Below are 22,422 nucleotides of genomic sequence, written 5' to 3' on the forward strand. Positions count from 1 at the left end.
CCGCTCTTCCGATCTACCGAATAATTTGGAACTGGCTGAACGCAGACCAGAGTGTTTAAGGAAAAGGTTTATGAAAGATAATAGTCTTCTGCAGAAATATCAAGCTGTGATGAATAAACATTTAAGTAAGGGCTACATCATTGAAGCTAGCAAGGAGGGATTTGACCGTGATGCTGTTTGTTAGTATATTCTTCATCATCCCGTTATCAACCCTAAAAAGCCTGGAAAACTCAGAATTGTTTTTGATTGTGCAGCTGTCTATCAAGGTTTTTCTCTTAATGATCAGCTTTTAAGAGGACCAAATACCGTCAATAGTTTATTTGGTGTACTTCTACGATTCAGATTAGCTAACGTAGCATTAGCCGCTGATATCGAAGAGATGTTTCTTCAAGTAAGGATCCCGAGACAAGATAGGGGAGCGTTTCGTCCATTGTGGTGGGAAGATGGTGATATAAAACGAACGGCTAAGGAATATTGTTTAACAGTTCATCCGTTTGGAGCCGTGTCCTCCCCCTTTTGCGCTAATTTCGCTCTCAAGAAGACGGTGGATATATTCGGTAAGGAATTTAATAGAGATATCCAGGAAGTCGTAGATAATAGTTTCTATGTCGATGACTATTTAGCCTCCATTGATAATGTACAGGATGCAATTGAGCTGGCAAAAGCCCTTGGTTTGCTCCTCAGAAAAGGTGGGTTCAGACTTACGAAGTGGATAAGTAACTGTTTGCAAGTTCTCGAATCAATTCATCCAGAAGAGAGAGCAGAAGCCGTAAGAGAGATTGACTTTGAAAGGCTTCCTACGGAACGCACTTTGGGATTATTTTGAAATACTATGGTTGATTCGTTTGAATTTAAAGTTCACATACCGAAACGTCCCCTCACTAGGCGAGGTATATTATCGAGTGTAGCCTCACTTTACGACCCCTTGGGATTGTTAGCACCGTTTATACTTCCCATGAAGCAGTTACTTCAACGTTTGGGTAAATTGGGACTAGGATGGGACGAAGAGATTCCAAATGAGGAGAGCAAATGCTGATTAGAGATTTTAAGTGAATTTCAGAGGGTTCAGAACGTTTGTTTTCCACGTTGTGTATTGTTTCTGCAATCAGATCGTTCGCTCCTGGAACTTCAAATTTTCAGTGATGCCTCGGAAAATGGATATGGGGCAGTGGTATACGTCCGCCCTTACATTTCTGACACTGAGGTATGTTCTCGTCTCGTTACGGCTAAGGCAAGAGTAGCCCCGTTAAAGGTCCAAACTATACCACGCTTGGAACTTACGGCAGCAGTTTTAGCAGTTCGCATGGGATCCCAGCTGCAGTCAGAATTAGATATTAAGTTTGCAGAGGTTAAATTTTGGACGGATTCCATGATTGTCTTGCACTATATTAGAAATGAGAAAAGCCAGTTTAAAACATTCATAGCAAATTGGATTTCGACTATTCATAGTCTTACTAAGGTGGACCAATGGAGATTCGTACCTTCTAAAGAAAACAGTAGACTTCGCATCCAGAGGGGTTAAGTTTAACATCGATGATGTCAAGGTATGGGAGGAGGGTCCAAGTTTTCTCAAGAAGCCGAAGGAGTGTTGGCCTGCTGTTGATATACAAGGTCCTGAACCCCATCTCTTGGAATTAAAGAAAGCAATGTCCACGCATGTGATAGTTGAAGAATCCACTGTTGGGATTGACTGGCATTTCAGCCCTCCGGCTGCCAGTCATTGGGGAGGAGTATGGGAGCGCATGATTCGCTCTGTACGTAGAGTATTGGGTGCTCTTGTTAAGGAACAACCTTTAACAGATGAATGTCTTGAAACTTTCATGATAGAGGCTGAGCGTATAATTAACAATCGACCTTTGGTCCCGGTTACAGACGACTCGAGTGATCTCGATGCAATAACACCAGTAAAACTATTACTATTGAGAGAGAACGTCGCAGAACTTACTAACGTTCTATCTAGTGACAGGTATTCTAAGAGATGGAAGCAAGTGAATTACTTAGCACAAGTTTTTTGGAGACGTTGGTCTAAGGAATATGTTTCGCTTTTGCAGCGTAGATACAAGTGGACCCAACTCGAGAGGAACATAAGGGAGGGTGACTTAGTAATGATATGTCCTGAGTTATCCGAGAAAAACAAATGGCCCTTAGGTCTAGTACAGAGAGTGTTACCAAGTAAGGATGGATTAGTGAGGCAGGTAGAGCTGAGGACAAGAAAGGGGATACTAGTGAGAGATATTAGAATACTGTGTCTTCTTGAAGCTGTAGATGGTAGGTAGCTACTCGGATCCCTAGGCGTACTGGTGTAAGTCCTAGGGATCACGAGGTTGTTAGTGTGTTGAATGCTTGTTGTTGATTGTTTGTGATGTATATACTTCGCTTCCTGCTACCTATTTACTCGTCTGTGAAAAGAATCAAGGTTCTTTTGGTCGGGAGTGTTACGGGAGAACTGAAGACATTTGGCTGATTAAAACCTTTTTACTGTACATCAATTTTACTGTGTTTTTTGGATGTGTTTGTTTTACTTAACCTTTGGACTTGATTGTTCATATCATTCTTTTCGGACATTTTGGTTTCTTTTGTCATTGGTTTGGTATTTGGGAGTTTTTGCTCCAGGAACCTACAAAATTGAAGAACGACTTTGGTCGATTATTTGTGAATTGAGAATAAACTTGGTATCTTATTTGGAGTTTTGGTTCTCTTGCCTATTTGGGTTCGTGATTTGCGAATATCGACGACCAGTACTTCAATAGTTGGAACGGGCAAAAACTCATAATTGGACGTAACAAGGGATGGAGTGATTCCGATTCCATTTGGTATATAAAAAGCGAGGCGAAGTGGCGATACAAATTAACGACCGCTTCAAAGCCGAAACACAAACCCTGAGTGAGCAGACAGAATCTGCTAGTATTGCCTCGATGCAAACGGAGGAAAAGACCAGCACCACACAAAAGTAAGATTATCCGGGCCGGACTACAGGATTCACACCTAAGGTTCCCTCAAATGTTACATATTCCTCGTCAAATCTTTCCATATCATGGGGCAGTTGGACGACCTGTTTGGACCAAAAGATGACGGTCCATGTTTTGTCTTTTGACTATAAGCATTCGACCTACAACAGCATGTACTCATGGATATGGCTGTGAAGATAGGTTTCACTGACCCACGTTTATCTTGGGTCCTAAACTTCATGGAGAAAAATATATTTCTAATCAGATTAAAAGGACTCCACTCAGGCCAGATGATCTGAAAGAGGGGGGACTTGACAAACGCGTGCTCATGGATTGCCATCTTCCGCTTGGACTAGCTGTACTTGGTGCATGTTTATAACCTACCTGCTGTTATCACTACCACATTTTGTGAACCTACTCATTTTTCGCCTATAATCGTCTCCGTTCCCCCTTTTATTCTTAAACTTGGGCCTCCTCACAGTCTTCAATCGTAATTAATTAACTTATTTGTTTATTTGTCTAGTTCTTGAAACGACCATCTCTTAATACTCGAATTTTCTCTTTTTCTTCACGTTGAAATCAACCAGTCAACCTCTTGCCTGATGGTATAATAGCTGTTGATATCCAAAAGTGTTGCTGCTTGGAGATAACCGAACTAGCTCAGAATACAACATATACAAACCTAGAAAGCTACAAAACTGACAGGAATTTGTGCAATCCATTAACTGGACTACCTTTTACTGGATATTAACAAAGACCTGAAACCGTAACGAACTAACAAGAAGCGAGATCAAAGAAATCAATCAGCTTATTTAAACTCGTGATTTAAAAAAATTATATTCGATCCTACATGAAGTATATTTCCTAGGCCATTCTCAAAACGCAAACTGTGGAGGCGGGCATTTGGTTTTCATGAAGTCACTGCTAAAAAAGGCATTAAGTCAAATTGCTATTGTTCCAGCTCTGCCCGAGTCTCGGAGACCTGAGGTAAACTTTCATAACGTTCATCATGGTTCTCAGGTACGATGTAAGTCCAGCAGGAAAAACCAAAGTAGAGGTCAACTAAAACGTCTTCGTAATGAATTATACCGAAGACATCATTCCAAAAAAGTTACTTGGAAAATATTTTCAAGTAAAAAGGGTATGTTGTTTTTTCCAGACTCAAAGCTTGTAACGTACTGTGTCTAATCGAGTAGCAGTTTATAAAGTTCTCACCTAATTCGATGCTACGTAGCCCAGATTAACCTGTCATCTTTAAACCGACAGGTCAACGTAAGACAGAAAAGTCAATATATTTGAAAGTGAATCCAACAAAAAAATAAAACTATATTAAATGTTCTAGGCATCAGGTCGAAATTCTCAAACTATACTTTGAGCTGGTTATTAGTCTACTTTTCCGTTAACGCATAATTACATGCTCCTGTCGTAAATGTATTCTGTGTTCGCCGTTATTTGCAGCACAAAACAAACGTTTAAGTACAGTAAACTGGATTTAGAAAATTATACATGGTTAGAAACACTTATTAACATAAAATGAGATATCGCACCTACTCGTTGTACATACAGAATTCCACTGTCACTGACGAAAATCCGCAAAAAAGTTATAATTAGCAGGTTACGTGCTATTTATTTAGAATTTTCAACCCTATATACCAGTCACGCCCCCATTTCGTAAACCCAACTTGTTTAATTGTAGCACATGTAAGAAATTTAAAGAATGATTTACTAGCAAGTTATGAATAAAATAGGAAGCGTTTCCAGAGATTGGGGTTTTAGTGTTACTAATCAAATTCGAATTAACCGTCCTGTGAATTCTAAAATATTAAAACCAACATTCACAACTAAACTGCAATACTTTTTTATCAACAACTGGCAACGTAAAATAAGAATTACGTTTTTGTTTGTTAACACTAAACACTACAGTTATGGAACAGCGATAAGAGGTTACCACTCCAAAGTGTTTGTCACATCTCTTCTTGTGACCTTTGCAGCAAATCTCTCATGTCATACTTCTTAGTGTTTTGATAAGTACAGTGTTTAACACTACACCAAATAATATATAAAAGTTGGAAATTAGTTCAAAATAATAACATGAGTATGAAACATAAAAATGTATTCATATAAACGTATGTAGCAGCAGAACTATTGCTACAATTAATGCAGGTTATAGAAATTCACTCATAGTACACGTCGCTAATAGAGACCCATAATTGTTCAAAACTGACTACAGAGCGCATAAATGTAGCTGTCCCTGGGACGAGATGACTTAGGGGGTGAAAGCTCTTGATCTGACTAGCTCTTTCTTCCTTGATATCAGTGGTTACCCCAGGTTTTCCATTTATTATTACTACATTATCCGGTCTAAATGAAGTTATAGTAGTATTCCTTGACGTAACTTTTTGTTTCTTAGATTCGTACTTGATGGATATGTCTACCTTAGTTGCCGAAATGCTAACTTGAAGCCTACTACGGGAAAATAACTGTGACCCGCTTGCGTAGCCATAGGGTAAAAGCTATGTACTGTTTTTTAATCTCCCGCATATAAGACTCGAATGGAAAGCCCGATAGCGAATCTCAGGGTCCGCGCAAAGTAACGTCACCAACAAGCTCTTCGACGACTGTACGCTATAAACTAAGTGTTTGGGTCCGTAGCACCATTCATATTCTTCAAATTACATAAATAATTTCTAACTGAACCTGTTATACTGCTGCAAAACCTAAGGTGTGCTCACGCTAATGCTAAACGTCTAAAATTTAAGTGCAAAGGTGGTGGTAATGAATTTCCAAGGACTGTAAAGAGGACAATGGACACTGTCACTACCCACACATATACAAAGTCTAATGTACGACACTTATGCTAAAAGTTTGAAGAAGTACCCTCAACACCAATCAAGATTAACTCATGCCTGTAACAATATTTTTACTCATACTCCAAGTTCGTTGCGAGGAATTGACCCATAAATAGATTAATTTCTTCATTACACATAAATATCCCAAGTGCATTGAATCTGAAGGGGATCTTGAAACCATATTGATTGGTGTCTCAAAACTAGGATGTCCATGGTGTGAGTTGGTCGACTCTTAATAAAAACTGTCATCAGTTTGTGATGTATATTCACCGTTCGGAAAAGTCATCCTTCAATGAAATGTCCCACTACTACATGTCTACCGTGGCCTGCTTTTCCGTTGTAACTGTGTATTTAACGTCTGAACGAGCAGGAGTGTCAAACGTGACGTCAACCAGCTTAGTATCTATATATTTCATTCAAAGGGTTCAAGCTATTTATTTGTGCTATAATATTCTGTTCCTTATTATTATTATTAATGGCTTTACTCAATATTGTAATCTGGTACAATATAGAATTCTCAGCACGAGTTATTTCAACAAGCTTTTTACCAAAAAAACTTTCGGGAATGAACGCCCGTCATGTTAAGAAGCAACATTGTAGACAGCTATATGTGTTGTCTATCGCAGGACTTATACAGACGCCGTGGCACCAGTACTCACCACGTTACCCACCGTTATCTTCGGATAAATCGGCTTCGACAATTACTTCTTGCGAAACATCATATATGAGCATTTTTCGATAGGTGAGATTAATGTTTGAGAAGCTTTGGTGAGTTAACACAACCAAAACCGTAATCTCTGAAAAAGGAACATCACTGTCCCATTCAAATAGTGCAGTGTGTAATTTAAAACAAGTGTCACTGGTAACTAAGACAACGTAAAACAACTAGAAGTGATGTGAACGCTTAAAGGCTCCAAAAATTGTCCTTCACAGTGGTTTTCGTAACTAAAGACAGCTGATCATCAGCTAGTCGTTTACTGTTGAAGACTTCAGAATTAAGTCGATTGTGAACAGAAATAAGACAGTTTACTAGCAGTGGAATCTAGGACTCTTCAGCTGCATGTGCGTGCAACCAAACAACCATTACAAATACAGAAGTAGCCCAGGCTAAGTTGAACATTATTTGTTCGAATTCATCGTAGCAACCATGCACCTTCTCTAAAGTGAACAGGTGTTCATGGTGTATCACCAAGAATTTACCAGTCCTGAATGCAATAGTGATTCATACATTGTCTTCATATATATTCGATTAATTAATTGTAAGTAAGCACCTGAAACTTCAACCGATGGTTAGAGACCTTGAATGACATGGCTCAAAATCGTTTGCAATGGCGAAGGTGCATCCACTCTTTGTGTTCTACCAAATTCTAATCTTCTGAATTCTTCATGTCCGTATCCTTTTTCTCTTTCCAAATTTATTTCACTGTATTATACTCCTTCAATAACATCTTCAAACCCTTATCTTTCACATAATACTTATACTCTTACTACTTCTACCACTATGGGATTTGAATCGACAACTTCATCTCTGTGCTAATGTGGTATGGCAACTCGAACTGATGTACGTACGTACGAAGTTCTACGTTGTAACTGACTGACCTGAAACTTCAACTTAGCAATGCAATAAATTTGTTTATGTGGACGTATTCACAGTAAACCTTTTTTTCTTTAATTATTTTACAGACCCTCAGCCCAAACCTGACAAGTGCGGTTCTGTCAAACCCAAAAATATCAGCAAAGTCAGTCCTGACCTAATAAAAATTGCGAAACAAATTAACCAAAGTAGGCGCGATGTTTTCGAGGCAACGCCCAACAGAATGATAAGCAAGAAGACAGAAAGTGTTCTCTTCAACAAAGATTATGATAATTTTAGGGATGATTTAAAAACTCTTATATGCTCATAATTTGCACTGTATGATCATAATTTTTTGTAATTAGTCAACTGGTTTCTTCAATACCCATTTTTTAAAATGTACAGATGGATAGCTATCAGCTAGAAAACTGGTAAGACGTAGTAGTATACATACTTTATTTCTACCGGTACGAACAAATATTATAAAATTAAAATAAAGATATTTCCTATTAGTTGTTGTTACGGAATACTAGTTTAAATGTTCGATACGTTGACAGGAATAAGGCGAAGCCGATTGGTACGAAAAGCGGCGTATAAATACCATATTTCTGATCATCCTACAAAAAAAATAAATCGTGTAATTATTAAGCGAACAGGTAAGTTAGTGCAAACAAAAGTCTATCTTCAAAAACTAGTTCTTTATGTGATAATCAAAATGAAAGTACTCTATGAACTCTACTTTAACGTTTTCGCAACGCTCAGTAGATCTGAATGTGATTTTTGTTCTGCCGTACGGTTGACGACGTCCAAGATTCTCAATCAAATGTTGAATCGTAAGGAATGGCTACATAACCAAATTGCACTGATCCCCAAATGCCCTGGTACGGTCGAAAGTGGGGGGGGGGTTGCTCTTCCTTCTGAAATGCCATCATATGACCATGCATATTTAGTCACTGCTGTGGAAGTCCTACTCACTACCTCTTCGTTGCGCAGTCGTTGTTTACGAAATCGAGAGGACGACAGCGAATGTCCAGCGCTCAAACCAGGTTGGTAGGTACAGAGGATAAACTTAGCGGAGCTGGAAAACCCTGACTCCAAACTAATGATTCTCATAGACTCTAGGACCCTGAGAGGACAAATAACATCAAAATCTATTCTTGGCCACCGGCTACCATGAAATTGCAACCCCTGACGTTGCTCCACTACATTGTGGATTAGACCTCTTGGTCAAATGCTCGGGGAGTGGCCCCCAAGACCACGTTCTTTGGTTTAGGCACTCAGACAAAATCCTTGGCAAAAAACAAATTTATTGATAACTACTTTTTGTGGTGCATATACATTTTGTTGACCTTTTGTACCAATGTGTTTAAATAAATACCACTTACAATGGTGTGTGCTAGTGGAACAGAAAGAAGCTTGGGCACTAAGTTAGGTTAAATTCATCGACCGTAAATAACTTAGAGTCTTAAGATTGGCAAAGATCACACTACGATACAGAGTTCCAGTTACACAAGAATACCTACACAATAAAAAGTAACTACTAGTTATTCATTTACGCACCTGTTAAAAAGACGTACAATTTAATTTTAAAGGCTAACTCCCAAAAAATAACGTCTTTCCTCCGTAAAAGGTGATTTTTATTCCTAGGATTGAAAGGGGGTAGTGACTCAATGTTGTGCATTAGATTTAATATGGTAAAGCATCGGGTTGAATTGAATCTAAGGAATGGTTCCCAGGTATTTGATGACGTAAGCACCCCATAATAATTAGACATAGTTTGACATGCTTTTACCAACCGCTCTAGACGGGCATAATAATAAAAGGCTTACCTCGAAATATAAAAGACCAAGCAGACTGTGATCGAAAAACGCTCCATTTGAAGAAATTAAAGCATTATATGCATACTGGAATGTAACACCGAGGGAGCACATAATCTCGTTATGTGACGATGCTGAATCGTTTGTTTCATCAGGTCTTTTGAGATTATCAAGCGCTAACGACCAATTCGAACATGAATGATATACTTCATGAGCAACATCATCTCGTATAATCATGTTTGGAAGGCGTTGTAGAAGGTTTATTAATGACTCAATAGTTCGTTTTGTCTCAGTAAGACATTCAATAGTCCGTCGAAGAAACCACAAATTAAGCTGTGAACAAACAAAATTAAAAGACATGTTCTAGTTATGTGATCTACTAACGTTTAAACTCGCTATGAAACCTTAAGAAACTAACAGGTTTTTAAGGCGTATTATGAAGTGAACATGTGCACAGTACTCGATAGAACATACTAAGACAGTAGCAGGTAGAAATTACTAAAATGTATAGAAGCGAAACATGACAGAAACGAACTCTTAGACTCTGGGACTGTATATGCAGGCCAGCAAAAAAAGCACCAATTTACTGAACATATCTATAAAATTCATGCACAGATCATGACTTTCCTCCTAAGGAATCACACAAATTTCTGCAGTCTGCATAAACTCACTGAAATAAGTAGTCGGATGACTACTCATCTATTTCTGTATTTAAGAATATTCTTCTGTAAGCACTGAACTTGGAAGGTATGTTAGACAGATTATCTATGTAGCCAAAAATTTTTGAGTTGCTTCAAGACTCTGAAGCGGAATTCAATCTGTCGTTTTCTGTGGTGATTGGCTTTCTGTCTAGACAATTGATGAGTTAATTCATAAATACCAATTATATCGACAGAAAACTTAAGTTCTGTTTATTAGGTAAAGCATGTTGAATACAGTTCATAGTCAACTTGGTTTACAAGAAAAATAGCCAAATCAACCAATGTAAATTAAAAGAAATGCTTCATAAGCCAACATTGTGTTTTGAAGATATCTATAAGAGAAAACTAACCTCCCAATTCGTTGTTTGACCATTTAAGTCCATGTTAGATTGAATATGATAGGTGTGAGTATTATCTATATCCCGATCAAAATACATTTCTTTGATTTGTGGAAAACCTAATATTGAACGTATCACATAAATAATTTTTTGTGCAATTATCTTGGTTGATCCAGTTCTTGTCATGCAATCAGAAGCATCAATAGAAATTAGACCACCCCATTGAGGTACAAGTGCATAGTCAGTTATTACTACAGATGGATATGATGGTATATGAAACCTTAAAGGTAAAGGACAGTCAACTGCGTGTGAATTATTTCTTTTAAAAGTGTTTAGTAACAAAATAAGATGTAAGCCTGGATTAGAACGAGCCATATCGAGACTATCTGCATACGCTGTTTGAGGAGGTCCCAAAAATGATTCTAAATAATTAATAAGATTGGATATATCATCTTGCGAGTAAAACGTATAGTTTCCGGTTTTTGACAATTGACTAGAAAGAGAATTAAGTAAAATACAATTTAAACAGACAAAGTAAAGGTTATCGTCATAGTTCAAATCGTTTTTTTTCTTTTGATAAAATGAGATTAAGAAAGTGAGCCTTGCAAAACAAAGTGAAAACAATCAGTTCAGAACAAATCATATTTATAGTAGATATCTCATAGAAATATAAGTTACTGAGTGAAGATATAATTTTCAGTTGAAGGAAATAGTAACCTAGTTTTGAATTCTTTTTGCTAAAGTTGATGAGCATTATTCATGTACATAATCCCCTAGAAGTCTCATTTGTATTATTAAGCTGTTCTACTTTCTATTTCTACCAAAGGCTTAATCTCATCAGTCCAATACAATACATTGAAGTGTGCATACACTGTATCTAGTCCTGATTCGGTAGTTATGAATAGAGTACATACTGGTTACATATGAGAATTTACTAACTGGTATATTGAAATAAATATGAGACCCATTCTACAGGCTTAATTCTCCTGCAAACCATTTTGACAGAATACTTGTATACACGCCTTATAACTATTAAGAAAATTTTGTATAGAATGTGAATTTTTTGACTGTGAAAGTGATATCGCACTGAAGTTCTCTAATGATTTCGGAACTGTTTGATTCATCATATCGTCGATTAGGAATTCTATCACCCATATGTTAACTGTGAAAATGCTCAATATCTGACATGATATCAAAAATATGATTCAAGTCTAACTCATTAGGGACATGATTCTCACAGATTAGATTATGTGATACAGTTTGGACCAACAATTGAAGACCAGATTACCTGAGCCAAGGTAACCATCTGTTAAGTGTGGAATCCAGAGCACACTACAGTGAAATTAGTCTTTGACGTATCATAACAGTCTTAATGCTAAGTACTTACCTGTTTCGCTCAGTAACCTAATAACAGGTCGCTTTGCCGTGAAACATCGATTGTGTGTAGAAATGAGCACCAAAACTGTGCGACATATGATGAGTTATTACCTGAGCCCTCAGAGCGAAACAAGTGGTTTACTTAGGGAACTATACATAATCCATAATGCATTGAGGCATCATCAGAACAGTAAATTTCACAGCAGGTTTGCACACTATTCGTTCGCTTCTGATCTGGGAGCCATTGTGTACCACTGGTTTGGAGTCACAAATTTTAACCTCCGCAGTCTAAACCTCTGTATCTAACAGTCGAATTTTAGCGTCTGACTCCTGCTTCCAACCCTTCATTTTGTAGGAAAATCACAGCAAACCATGACAGGGGGTAAGGATTCCCTGTAAAAGGCTATAAACGCATGGATGCATGGAAGCAATTTGAGAGGGAGAGAGACTTCCCTACCTCTAGCCACGTTGTGACCATCGCTCTTCTCACCGTTTGGAATGTTATTATTCAGCTATTTTTGGTTGTCCATGTATTCCAGTTAATTACTACAACCGTGTTAAGTGTTCAGGGTACTCAACAAAAAGATAGTGTGAACATACAGAAGTTGTAAAGCAGAAAAGAGGATTATCAGTTGTCGTTCACAGGAAAACTTAATGTTCAGCTTCAGTCTCTGCCTACCAACTATTCAAATCCAGCATGGGCTAAAATATTTTACCGAATTCCCATCCACCTTTACTTAATGAATGTCATTTTATTAAAATGAAACAATGCAAAGCAGCATTTGTGTGTCCGTAATGATAACATACTGTAAACTAAGCTTAAATACAAACATTCCACACAACCTGATAAATCGGCAAGTCACAACGAGGATTAGCTTACAAAAGCCGAAAAATCTCTTATTGTCGCCCTTGACATATAGCTATTATTGAGGTTGGCATAATGAAAAAAAGGTTATTAAAACTTATCACAGTGAATAAGACTTAAATATTCTACAAGTGTTCAAACGTAATAATCGGGATTTTAACTGAAGTCATATTTAATAATCAGTGATTTGTCTGTCGAACTCGATAAAATGGAGCTTGGAGTTTTATGAATATATACTCCCCCAAAATGACAGACACATACCAAAGAGTTACACAATTCTGATACCATAATATAACATACAGTTTACGTAGTCCAAGCACACCTAGCTGTTAGACTGTCAAGACACATCTGGAGTGAACATCACGAAATTTCCTGATATTTCGTAACTCAGTCAATCAAAAGACGGGTCTGACCAAGTTGATGTTATGTCACACAGGTCAAGGTAATTTATGTAAGACATACTTATGTATTTGTGTGTGTCAAGGGGTGAAAATTTTGATACATGCAGTAAGAAAGGATAGAATTGAATTTGTATGTATGGTAAGTGTGGGATATGAATAGAATCAGATATGGTATCTCAATAGATGGTCCAAGGCCTTCTGTTCTATTGAGGGCGATAGGATTCAGCGATATATGAAAGTTTCAGCTACTGGCATTTCTTCACAGCTGGAAAAGCTTTTTTCTATTATTTTGATATTCTTAACATCGACTTGGTGGTTATCGAAGATACCATGCTCTGCAATAACCGAATCAATTTAGAGTCTTTCAGGTTCTGCAGGATCATTAGGCGGCTTTTTGTGTACCTAAAATATTCTTTGAGTTGAATCAAGATTACACGAGATGACTCTGTGATATAAAAGGCATCACTATCGACAAATCCTAATTTGTAGACGCGATTGTGTGTTGACTTGAAGTGAATCTCATCCTTTATAATAACTGAAACAGTTTGAAGAATGGTAGTTGTTTTGTAGTATGCTTTAATTCTGTGTTGTTTTAAGACTCCTTGGAGTTCTGATATACCGTGGCAGTATGGTAAAATACAGCATCAATCCATGGTATTTCTTTCAAACTATTATTTAGCAGTAAATAGTCACGTTTTATTGCACTTTAAATAATTTTCATAGGAAAATTACTGAATTGTAATATGTTAATTATATGCTTTCGTTTTTTTTGTTTAGCCTTTTCAGATGTTATCTTGTTTGCTTTCTTAAAAAGATTTATGGCCAGAAAGATTTTTGAACTAAATCAAAGTGCCGAACTGAAGTTGATATGACGATCCGAGTGTGTTAGTTTTATGTAGATGGTTAGATTTAGAGCTTCAATTCAATTTCTTTTAATTAAGTAAACTAAAAATGATAGCTGACCGTGTTTATTTTCATCCTCGCAAATAAAATTAATATGAGATGAGAGTGTATTGATCAGTCTAGTAAAAGTATGTAAGGGAGTCTTTTTCATGAAGATAAAAGTGACATGACATTGACTTGGTCAAATCTGTTTTTGATTGATCGTACTAAACATGTACTATTTAAACTTGGGTTGGTTTAATTTGTTTATTTATTCTCTGATTAAGTCGCGAGAGGTCATTGGGATATTAAAAATATATCATTTTTATTAGCAACAATCTAACCAATATTCAATTTATTTGAAGTCAAACTTTGGTAATGATATCTAAAAATTATCTATTATACAGGATCTCATTGGCAGATAGTCTGTTTTTGATAAAGTGATCCAACATATAATGATACTTACCTTTTCTTCAACAGTTCAGCACTAACTCCATAAAGTCTCTGTGAATAGAAATCGACTTGAACAAAAGGCGACCAACTTTTAAAGGCTGATCCTACGTGTGCTTTTAACCATGGTATAGGATTTATCAACATCTCATTAGTCCAAACCGATATTTCATTAGATTCTTCCACTAATTGTGAAACAGAATCATCGAGTGTGAGCACTGTGACAGTTACATCGTAAATACTAGATACAGACAATGGTTTATCTATAATTTTTGAGATTTCATTGTATTGACCAGGAGACAAATTTATAGAATTATCGTATTTTCGTACGAGTTTCTAAATGGAATTTCGAAAGCAGATATTTCAATACTAGCTCACTTGCAGAAGAGAACGTAGTTTATTAAATTTAATACACAGGAAAAACTAAATAAAATTTTTATATAATCACTACTACATAACAACGTTCCCAAATAACACAATGTGTTTGAGAAAACGATAAAAAACAAAAGAAATAGGCTTAAAACATACCATATCCTATAAAAAGTTAAACAGATATAATCCCAAATCAAACACATTAAAACTGAGTCAAAGAGAACACTTATTGCTTTCAACATTGATAAGAAAGCTATAAATACAAATGGATAAAACTCACCATAACGGAATATATAGCATTTATGTACAGGTAAATATGTTTATACATTGGCTTATGTCATATGATAACAGGGTTGTTTGTGGAGATTTTTAGTAATTTTTTATATATAGTTGAAATCATGAGTGAACTGAAACTAGACCACCATGGAAAACTTGGAAGCACTTGACGGCCGTTTCGTCCTATAGTGGAACTCTCTAGAAGTGCGCATCCACGATCCCGCCTCTCGAGATTTGAAAATGATGAATACATCTAACCAAAAATGTTTCAAACAGTCAACAAATTTTTATGGTCATACTCGGCTGGAAGTCAGATGAACTTATATATCGTTGGAAGTAATTAGGTATATCATGCAAACCACTTGTGAGTGAAATCAGATATAACATTAGTATATCCTGAAACATTTATTTCCCTCAGTTAGGTAGGTTTAAAAGGACCAAAAGCTAGGAATAAATTATAATATAATTTGATACGAAAATTTGAGTAGTAGTGGTGATTGTCACATAAATACATAAGCTATTTTAATTAAACAGAGTATCTTGATAAGACCTAACAATGCTCTTGAACGATATTTACAAATAAGTAAACCACAATAAAACTCATTAGAATTTTAAATTCACGTATAACGAGGTGAAACACTGTAACAGAGACTTGCCTTCCATGTATGCGAATGAATATAACAATACAAAACTAAATCTGTAATTGATGTATAAGAAACATTCTACAAAAATAACCTGATCGAGTTACTTATTCAATAACAATTTGTTAATTGACGGTATCAATATAAAACACGGAGTTGAGTCAATGGGAGATTAAATTTTTCAGCTGTCTTAACAACCAAGAGATAATTTCATAACTTATTAAGCTTAAGCTACTATTAAATCTTGTGAAGCAAATTACATTGTGCAGTTCACATCACAAATTGACATCAGTTAGGCAACCATCTCAGATCAGGAAACACTGGATAGTTGATTATTGAACTTCTAAGCAGTGTGTGTCCACGACCTCATCGGGAATCAAACCCACAATCCTTAGGTCTTGCGGTCACTTTTTAACCTTTGAACCCCTGAACCAACATCTAACGACTTATATGTGTGAATTCCATCAATTCGTAGTATTTCCCAACCATCGTCCAATGTCATTTGTGGGTAATTGCTGCAAACACAACATAGTTGAAATCAACTACTGACAACGGCTTTTCAACAGAACTACAGGGGATTATCACACAAAATTGGTCACTAGTGAACATACGATTATTATTTAGTACCGGGGTAAGTCCGTAGTGTAAACTATAAAATTCAAAAATTTACATAATTTTTACATTATTTAAATCTAAAACTACCATTGTAAATGTATGATAGAGTAATTTCACTTACCATAAGATGATTAGTTTGTATTAAAACATTATCTAATAAATATTTCATATGCAATGCTAATACCTTTGAAAGTTGACTATCTTTACTTGACATAATTGTCTGTGGAATAAAAATGTAGATTAAATTTAAATGTAATAAATTTCTAATAATTGAAAATGGTTTCATTGATGATGTAGTAGATTTGTTAAAATTCATTCCATCTAACCATAAATTATCAATATTGTCCATTGGTAATAATAGAAAATGATAAACAGATGAACTGTTGTTTCTTCTTTGTTCAATAAGATGATTACTGTAAACGACAAAACAGTAAACAATTGTAATAATCAAATTAAAATGAAAATATATGAACCGATCAAATATACATATATAGCATTAATGCATTGAGAAGTCAGTTTACAAGATAGTGGATACACGTACCATAATCAAATAAATAAAACTATTAATTCAGATCAACTGACTTTGAAATGAATCATTATATGTGAAAACCTATCTCTATACTTAATATCTAATTAGTTGAGAGAGTGATAAAACTAACTAATCAATTCTATTTTTATTGACCGAATAAAATACTGAATTTTTATGATCAACTGAAATCACAGAAATATTTTACACGGTTGTTATTACACTAGTACCAGCGAAAAAAAACAGTTTCAGATTCCAAAATATTCACATAATCATCTTATGCATTATAGGCGGAGACAAAACACATATTGACATAAATGTCACTTATTAAATCTCACAAATATTTTCATGTTATAAAGAAATAAAAGTAATTTTTGTCAATGTAAGTATGCATGTAACTTCATCTGTAGCTCTTTAAAGGTTACTGCCGATCCAAAATCGGTGAAAATAAAATAGGTAAGCGGAAAACACCAACTGAGGTATACCAAATAAGAAGTATTTCGGTGAAGATATTTTTTATAGAAGAATTTTGTTCGATTGCCGAAACTTTATTAGCTACCAGCCTTTGCTACTGGTACGAATTTATATAAAGACCATGGACAAATTACTCAAATATTTGAAAACAAAACGCTTATGGAGTGCGAAGTAACGTTTCCTAAAATTGTTGATATTGTCGCTCACCTTCTTTACAAAATTATGAATGTTCTCACTTTATTATAACAGTAAGTTGACTGGATTAGGAAAAAACCTTACTGAAGTCGGGGGAATCAAGCATGGAGTATTCATGGATAAAAATGGACACAGTGATCAATCCTAACAAGTAACACTAAACCACTAGATGTGATAGATTACAACAAAAACCGGAACAATAATATAAGTAACCAAAGAAATATTGTGCTATGAAATCAAAATACGATGATAACGTATAGTTAGCTTATAACGTCCTCATCTCCAATGATAACTGGCAGTAATTAGATCCAAAGTCGAGACCGTTACTAACTCTGATTTATACTAGTTAAACCATATGACATTTTAATGTTAATTTCTAGTATATACACTGATGACGTATACGAATCACAAAGTTAAACGAACAGATGTTTAGTAAAAGTAAGACTGAGGAGTTATACGTTGAGTCACCATTTCACCATTAATAGACAAGATTAAACGGTTCTTTAAGAAAAAAGATCAAAGTAACATGTATGCAGCAAAAATTTTAGAAAAACTGAAAATGTTATATTTAATAAAGCTAATACAGTTCTACTACAGACAGATTATCACAGGGCTTTTGTTAATGTACGGCATATATGTGGAGCAGGAAAGAGATATAAAGTTTTGATTATTAAATCAAGTTTAACGATTACTACTACCGCTAAAATGATGGGAAAGTGTTCACTTTATTAAAATATTGTGATCTAAACCAGTATGTTCAACCACATCAAGAAAGCATTAATTCTCTTGCTTAAAAAGTGTTGTTTGTTTGTTCGTCTAATTAATCAACAAACCTTACTTACGTCAATAACTTTTGAGTACTAATTCTACAATCAATATTTGAATTGTATGCAGTATTCCACTATGAATGAGCGATTCAATATAAAATTGGATATCTGAAATTATTTATAGACTACAGGTTAGTTAATTCACTAAGCTGTTTTATCCGAAAAGCTACAGCTTTTTAATTAAAATAAAACATAAATATATCAATTTTGTCCTGAAAAGTATGATAAATTTAAACGCTACTACTGACATTGATTAGTAGTGGGCTGTATTTGTTACAGATGTCAGCAGTGAACAGTTATCATCAATGGTATCAGATGATTGTTGCAATATATAGCACAGTGACTGAAACTAGAACAGTTACCTTGAAAGCTGACCTAACAGTTGAATGATTAGGAGTTCGCCCTGACACCTGCAGGTGCGAGTCCAATCATAGAGTTGTGAGTGTGCACTAATGTAAAGCGTTATACAATGATAGAACAGCCATCCACAGATCTTTGGTTTTCAAAAGTATTTCAACTGAAATCAATTTGTGACGAGTACAACCCACAAATTAAACCAACCTCCATAAAATCACTTCAACTTAACTTCCAGAACCATAACATTCCAATGGAGTCATTGAAATCTCTTTGATTTAATTATATATCACCATCAGAACAGGATGATACGTTTGTCAATAGATTTACCCATTATGCTATCTATCAGACTGTGAATCTACGATAGTCTACAAGAATAATGACAGATTTTCCGTTAGGTTTTTTTTATCAAGATGGATGCTAAAACCATTTATCTATTTAGGCTTTTCGAACTAAGTTCCTTAATTCAATTTCCGAAAATGATGAAGGGACCTTTGTGGAGATCGATCTCAGTTGAGGTACCCCTGAAAATTTGAAGGCACAAGATAGCTGAATGGGAGGAAGAGGAAATAGCTAGAAAGAAACTATGGGGAGACAGCTGTTCACCGCGCCCCCGATTCCAAGGGTACATCAACTGAAATCGTTAAGCGATGGATACAACCTACAAATCTTCAAACTAATCAAATATTACTTGTTTACTTTTCAAAGCTCTTCGGAGTATCTTTTATATTGAATGCATTCAATGAGCTTAAATTGTTTTCAAATGTTAACCAAAAGCTAAGAATATCATTTGAAAGCGACTTTGTGTATGTTTGGATTTCTAACTGATTCATCATTTGTCTGGTATTTACATGGTAATTCATTAAAATTCCATCAGATCCATCTGTCACCGTAAAAGCTTGCTGCTCCAAATTAAAACGGGTAAATATTTCACCGATTTGGTGTAGATTTTGATCATCAAGTTCAGCATGAAAATTGAGCACCGTGATCTGATGAGAGGTGAGAAAATAGAAGTAAACAAACAATAACCTATTTACAACAGCTTGTAACAACGAAGTTTACCATATTTTAACTGCCCCTGAATCATTTGGCACATTTAATGTGGCAACAACATACTATCCTTCTTCTTAATGTTAATATGCATATACATAAACCTCGATCGGGATCAAACAAATGAGCAACTGCACCATGTGGTAATGATACTTTCAAGGAATAATCGGTTAACAATAAAAACACAAGTTTCAATAACGATCCTTATGTTTTTACTATGTTGATAAGATGAATAGGTGCTGAATTACAAACGCCGCATATATTTAGTGTTTATTTAACGAACAGTTGTTAATACAATTATTAATCTCACCCTCCACCTCATCCGTCCGTCTAAAATAACTTGTGAAATTGCCTTTTCTTCGGTAAACAATGTTTAATTGTACCCACATCAATGGTAGAAGTTTTATTATCACTAATCTTTACATTGCTTTAGTCTGTTTCTACCAACTAATAACTACTTCTTATTCATCTGCGTGCATGATTACCACACACAGTTTGTTCATGTAGATTGATTACAAATAAAAACCTACTCGCAAGAGGCGTGTGACTGGCCCTAACCAAATATTATCTGGGCTTGATGGTCATGCGCCAGTGTTACCAACACCATCCTCCTAATCCAGTTTATTTTTCAGATAACTGCGGACGAATCCACTTTCGACGTGGTTAACTTCGAAGTCAAGATCACTCTTATGCCTCTAATGGGACGCAAGAACACCATTTTGATCACGACCATATCCCACCTTTTTATTTCTAAGACCAATTATCTGTCACCTATCTTTGACTTCTCCCATATGTGCCACCAGTGCTCATGATCCGAGTTTACGAAATGCCGTCCCGGGTATCTTGAAACTAAATCGAAGTGAAATGAGTTTTGAATACCTACGCTTTAATGATCAAAAATTAACTCCTTCAACCATTGATTGATATAATTACTAATATGGAGTAGGTAGTTCGTCACCTGAAGTATTTATCTTTGAATCAACGTGTCGTAGGCTACAATTCCCATGCCCGTTGCTTCAACCGGGCATTATATATATATATATATATATATATATATATATATATATATATATATATATATATGTATCATGCCCTCAATACAACTACTGCAACCTCAAAGTCAAGTACATATTTATTTTATTTATTTGAATACATAAATATTGGTACAAAGAGGCATCAGATATATATGCACCACACAAAATGTTTTCATTCCATTTAATTGTGTGAGGGCTATGATACTGCCCGGGTGCCCAGACCGAAGCGGGTGGTTATCTTAAGGGGCCACACCCCGAGCCTTTGACCTAAAGATCTGGCTCACAAGGCAGTGGAGCATCGTAAGGAGATGCAGTCCCATGGTAGCCAGTGACCAATGATTGGTTCACACGCCATTTGTTCCCTCAGGATAATGGAGCCCATGTGCACCATTGGTTTGGAATCAGGGTTTTCCAACTCCTCTAGGTGGACTTTCCGTGTCCACCAACCTGGTTAAAGCGCCGGACATTCGCTTTTCGTCCTCTAAATTTCGCAGACATCACCGCCACCATGAGAAGGTAGTGAGTAGGACCTCCGTGGCAGAGGCTGTATACGCGTGGTCGTGTGAGGGTATTTCGAGAGGGAGGCAGGGCCCTTCCCACTCTCGGCCGTACCAGGGCATTTGGGGACCATACACATACATCTATACTTTGTAAATAAATTGAACAAAAGTCAAACTTTTCAGAGTCCCATTCATCTTAAATAAATAAACAATCGCTAAACAATGTTATTCCATTCTAAACACATCAACAAGTTACAAAAAACTGTAATAAACGCATCTGACTCGAATCATCAAATGAAATTCTGCCAAACATATACACAAGCAAACAGATGATACTTACTGGTACAGTTATTTCAATTTTACGAGAGCTTAACATTTGAATCTCATCATAAGGCAATGAAGCATGATATGGTGCAGTAGTTTTCCACCATAAAGGTACTCCAATTAAAATTGTAATCAATAGATAAAATATTGAAATCATAATAGTCTTGCATTTTTCTTCCGACGTTGCTTGATATGCTTGCAATTCTGGATAGCTGTCAAGAAATGTTTTGGACTGAGATGACTTGTGTGAATTGAGCATCATCATTGTCATAAACAATCCTGTAAAATATGAAGTACACAGAAGAATATTGAGACGAAGTGTGACAAACACAGCTAGATATAGAATTGTGTGTGTGTGAATTCTGCATTAGATATGAAAGTTAATTGCACAACTCACACTAAGTGTTCGTACGTTTACATAGATCATTAGTTAAACATTCGCCTCCTCGATAAATAGATCAGAATTTTGAACTTTTATTCACTTATAATATAGAAATAGTCACATATTTGTAATGCCCCAATGAATAGAAAATCGAAAATCCCAAGTTGCTACCTCCAGAGAATGTACAAACAACCATGCCTCACATGGTATAGGAGAAATAAATATTTGGTACAATCTAAACACGTCTGATCATGTTGACTTTACGTCATTTCGGTCAAGATGATTCTGTGAGACTTACTATGTATCTGTGTGTGTTACTGGTGTGAGCGGATAGATAGACATCAATAAGGCAAAACCTAGCAGAGCGATCTCAATAGAATTAAATATGGTTGCTCAGATAGTTAGAACTTCAAATCCACTGAGCACAGTAGGATTCAGTAATATTTAAAAGGCTTTAGACACTCGTCTTTCTTTAGTTAGAGAATCGTTCCCGAGTTATTTTGATGTATTTCAGTATCGATTTGATAATTGTTGAAAATACCACGCACTGCTCTATTACTGAGTGGATCCGGGAAATTTACATTTCTGCACTTTCACTAGGTCTTTTCGTGTTTAGATGTTCGAAAACTTAACGAGAACACTCCTCTATAC

At 35.9% G+C, this 22,422-nt stretch overlaps 2 protein-coding genes across 2 annotated transcripts; one reads left to right on the forward strand and one right to left on the reverse strand.

Annotated features, from left to right (window-relative positions):
- Positions 1–3,860: 3,860 nt before the first annotated feature.
- On the forward strand, positions 3,861–7,701 carry Smp_137600 (hypothetical protein; the record flags this gene model as incomplete). The annotated part of the gene is made up of 2 exons (XM_018799982.1): positions 3,861–4,088; positions 7,480–7,701. The coding sequence occupies 2 exons, from the start codon at positions 3,861–3,863 to the stop codon at positions 7,699–7,701; spliced, it is 450 nt and encodes a 149-aa protein (XP_018653841.1).
- A 198-nt stretch (positions 7,702–7,899) lies between these two features.
- Positions 7,900–21,660, reverse strand: Smp_196020 (Phosphatidylinositol-glycan biosynthesis class S protein; the record flags this gene model as incomplete). The annotated part of the gene is given in 8 exon segments (XM_018799983.1): positions 7,900–7,986; positions 9,200–9,520; positions 10,239–10,673; positions 10,678–10,719; positions 14,217–14,536; positions 16,226–16,517; positions 19,180–19,469; positions 21,405–21,660. Coding segments are annotated over 8 exon segments (2,043 nt in total).
- Between the last annotated feature and the right edge of the window lie 762 nt (positions 21,661–22,422).

This window comes from Schistosoma mansoni, chromosome W (assembly GCF_000237925.1).
Source record: "Schistosoma mansoni strain Puerto Rico chromosome W, complete genome".
In the NCBI taxonomy this organism is placed as follows: Eukaryota; Metazoa; Platyhelminthes; class Trematoda; order Strigeidida; family Schistosomatidae; genus Schistosoma; species Schistosoma mansoni.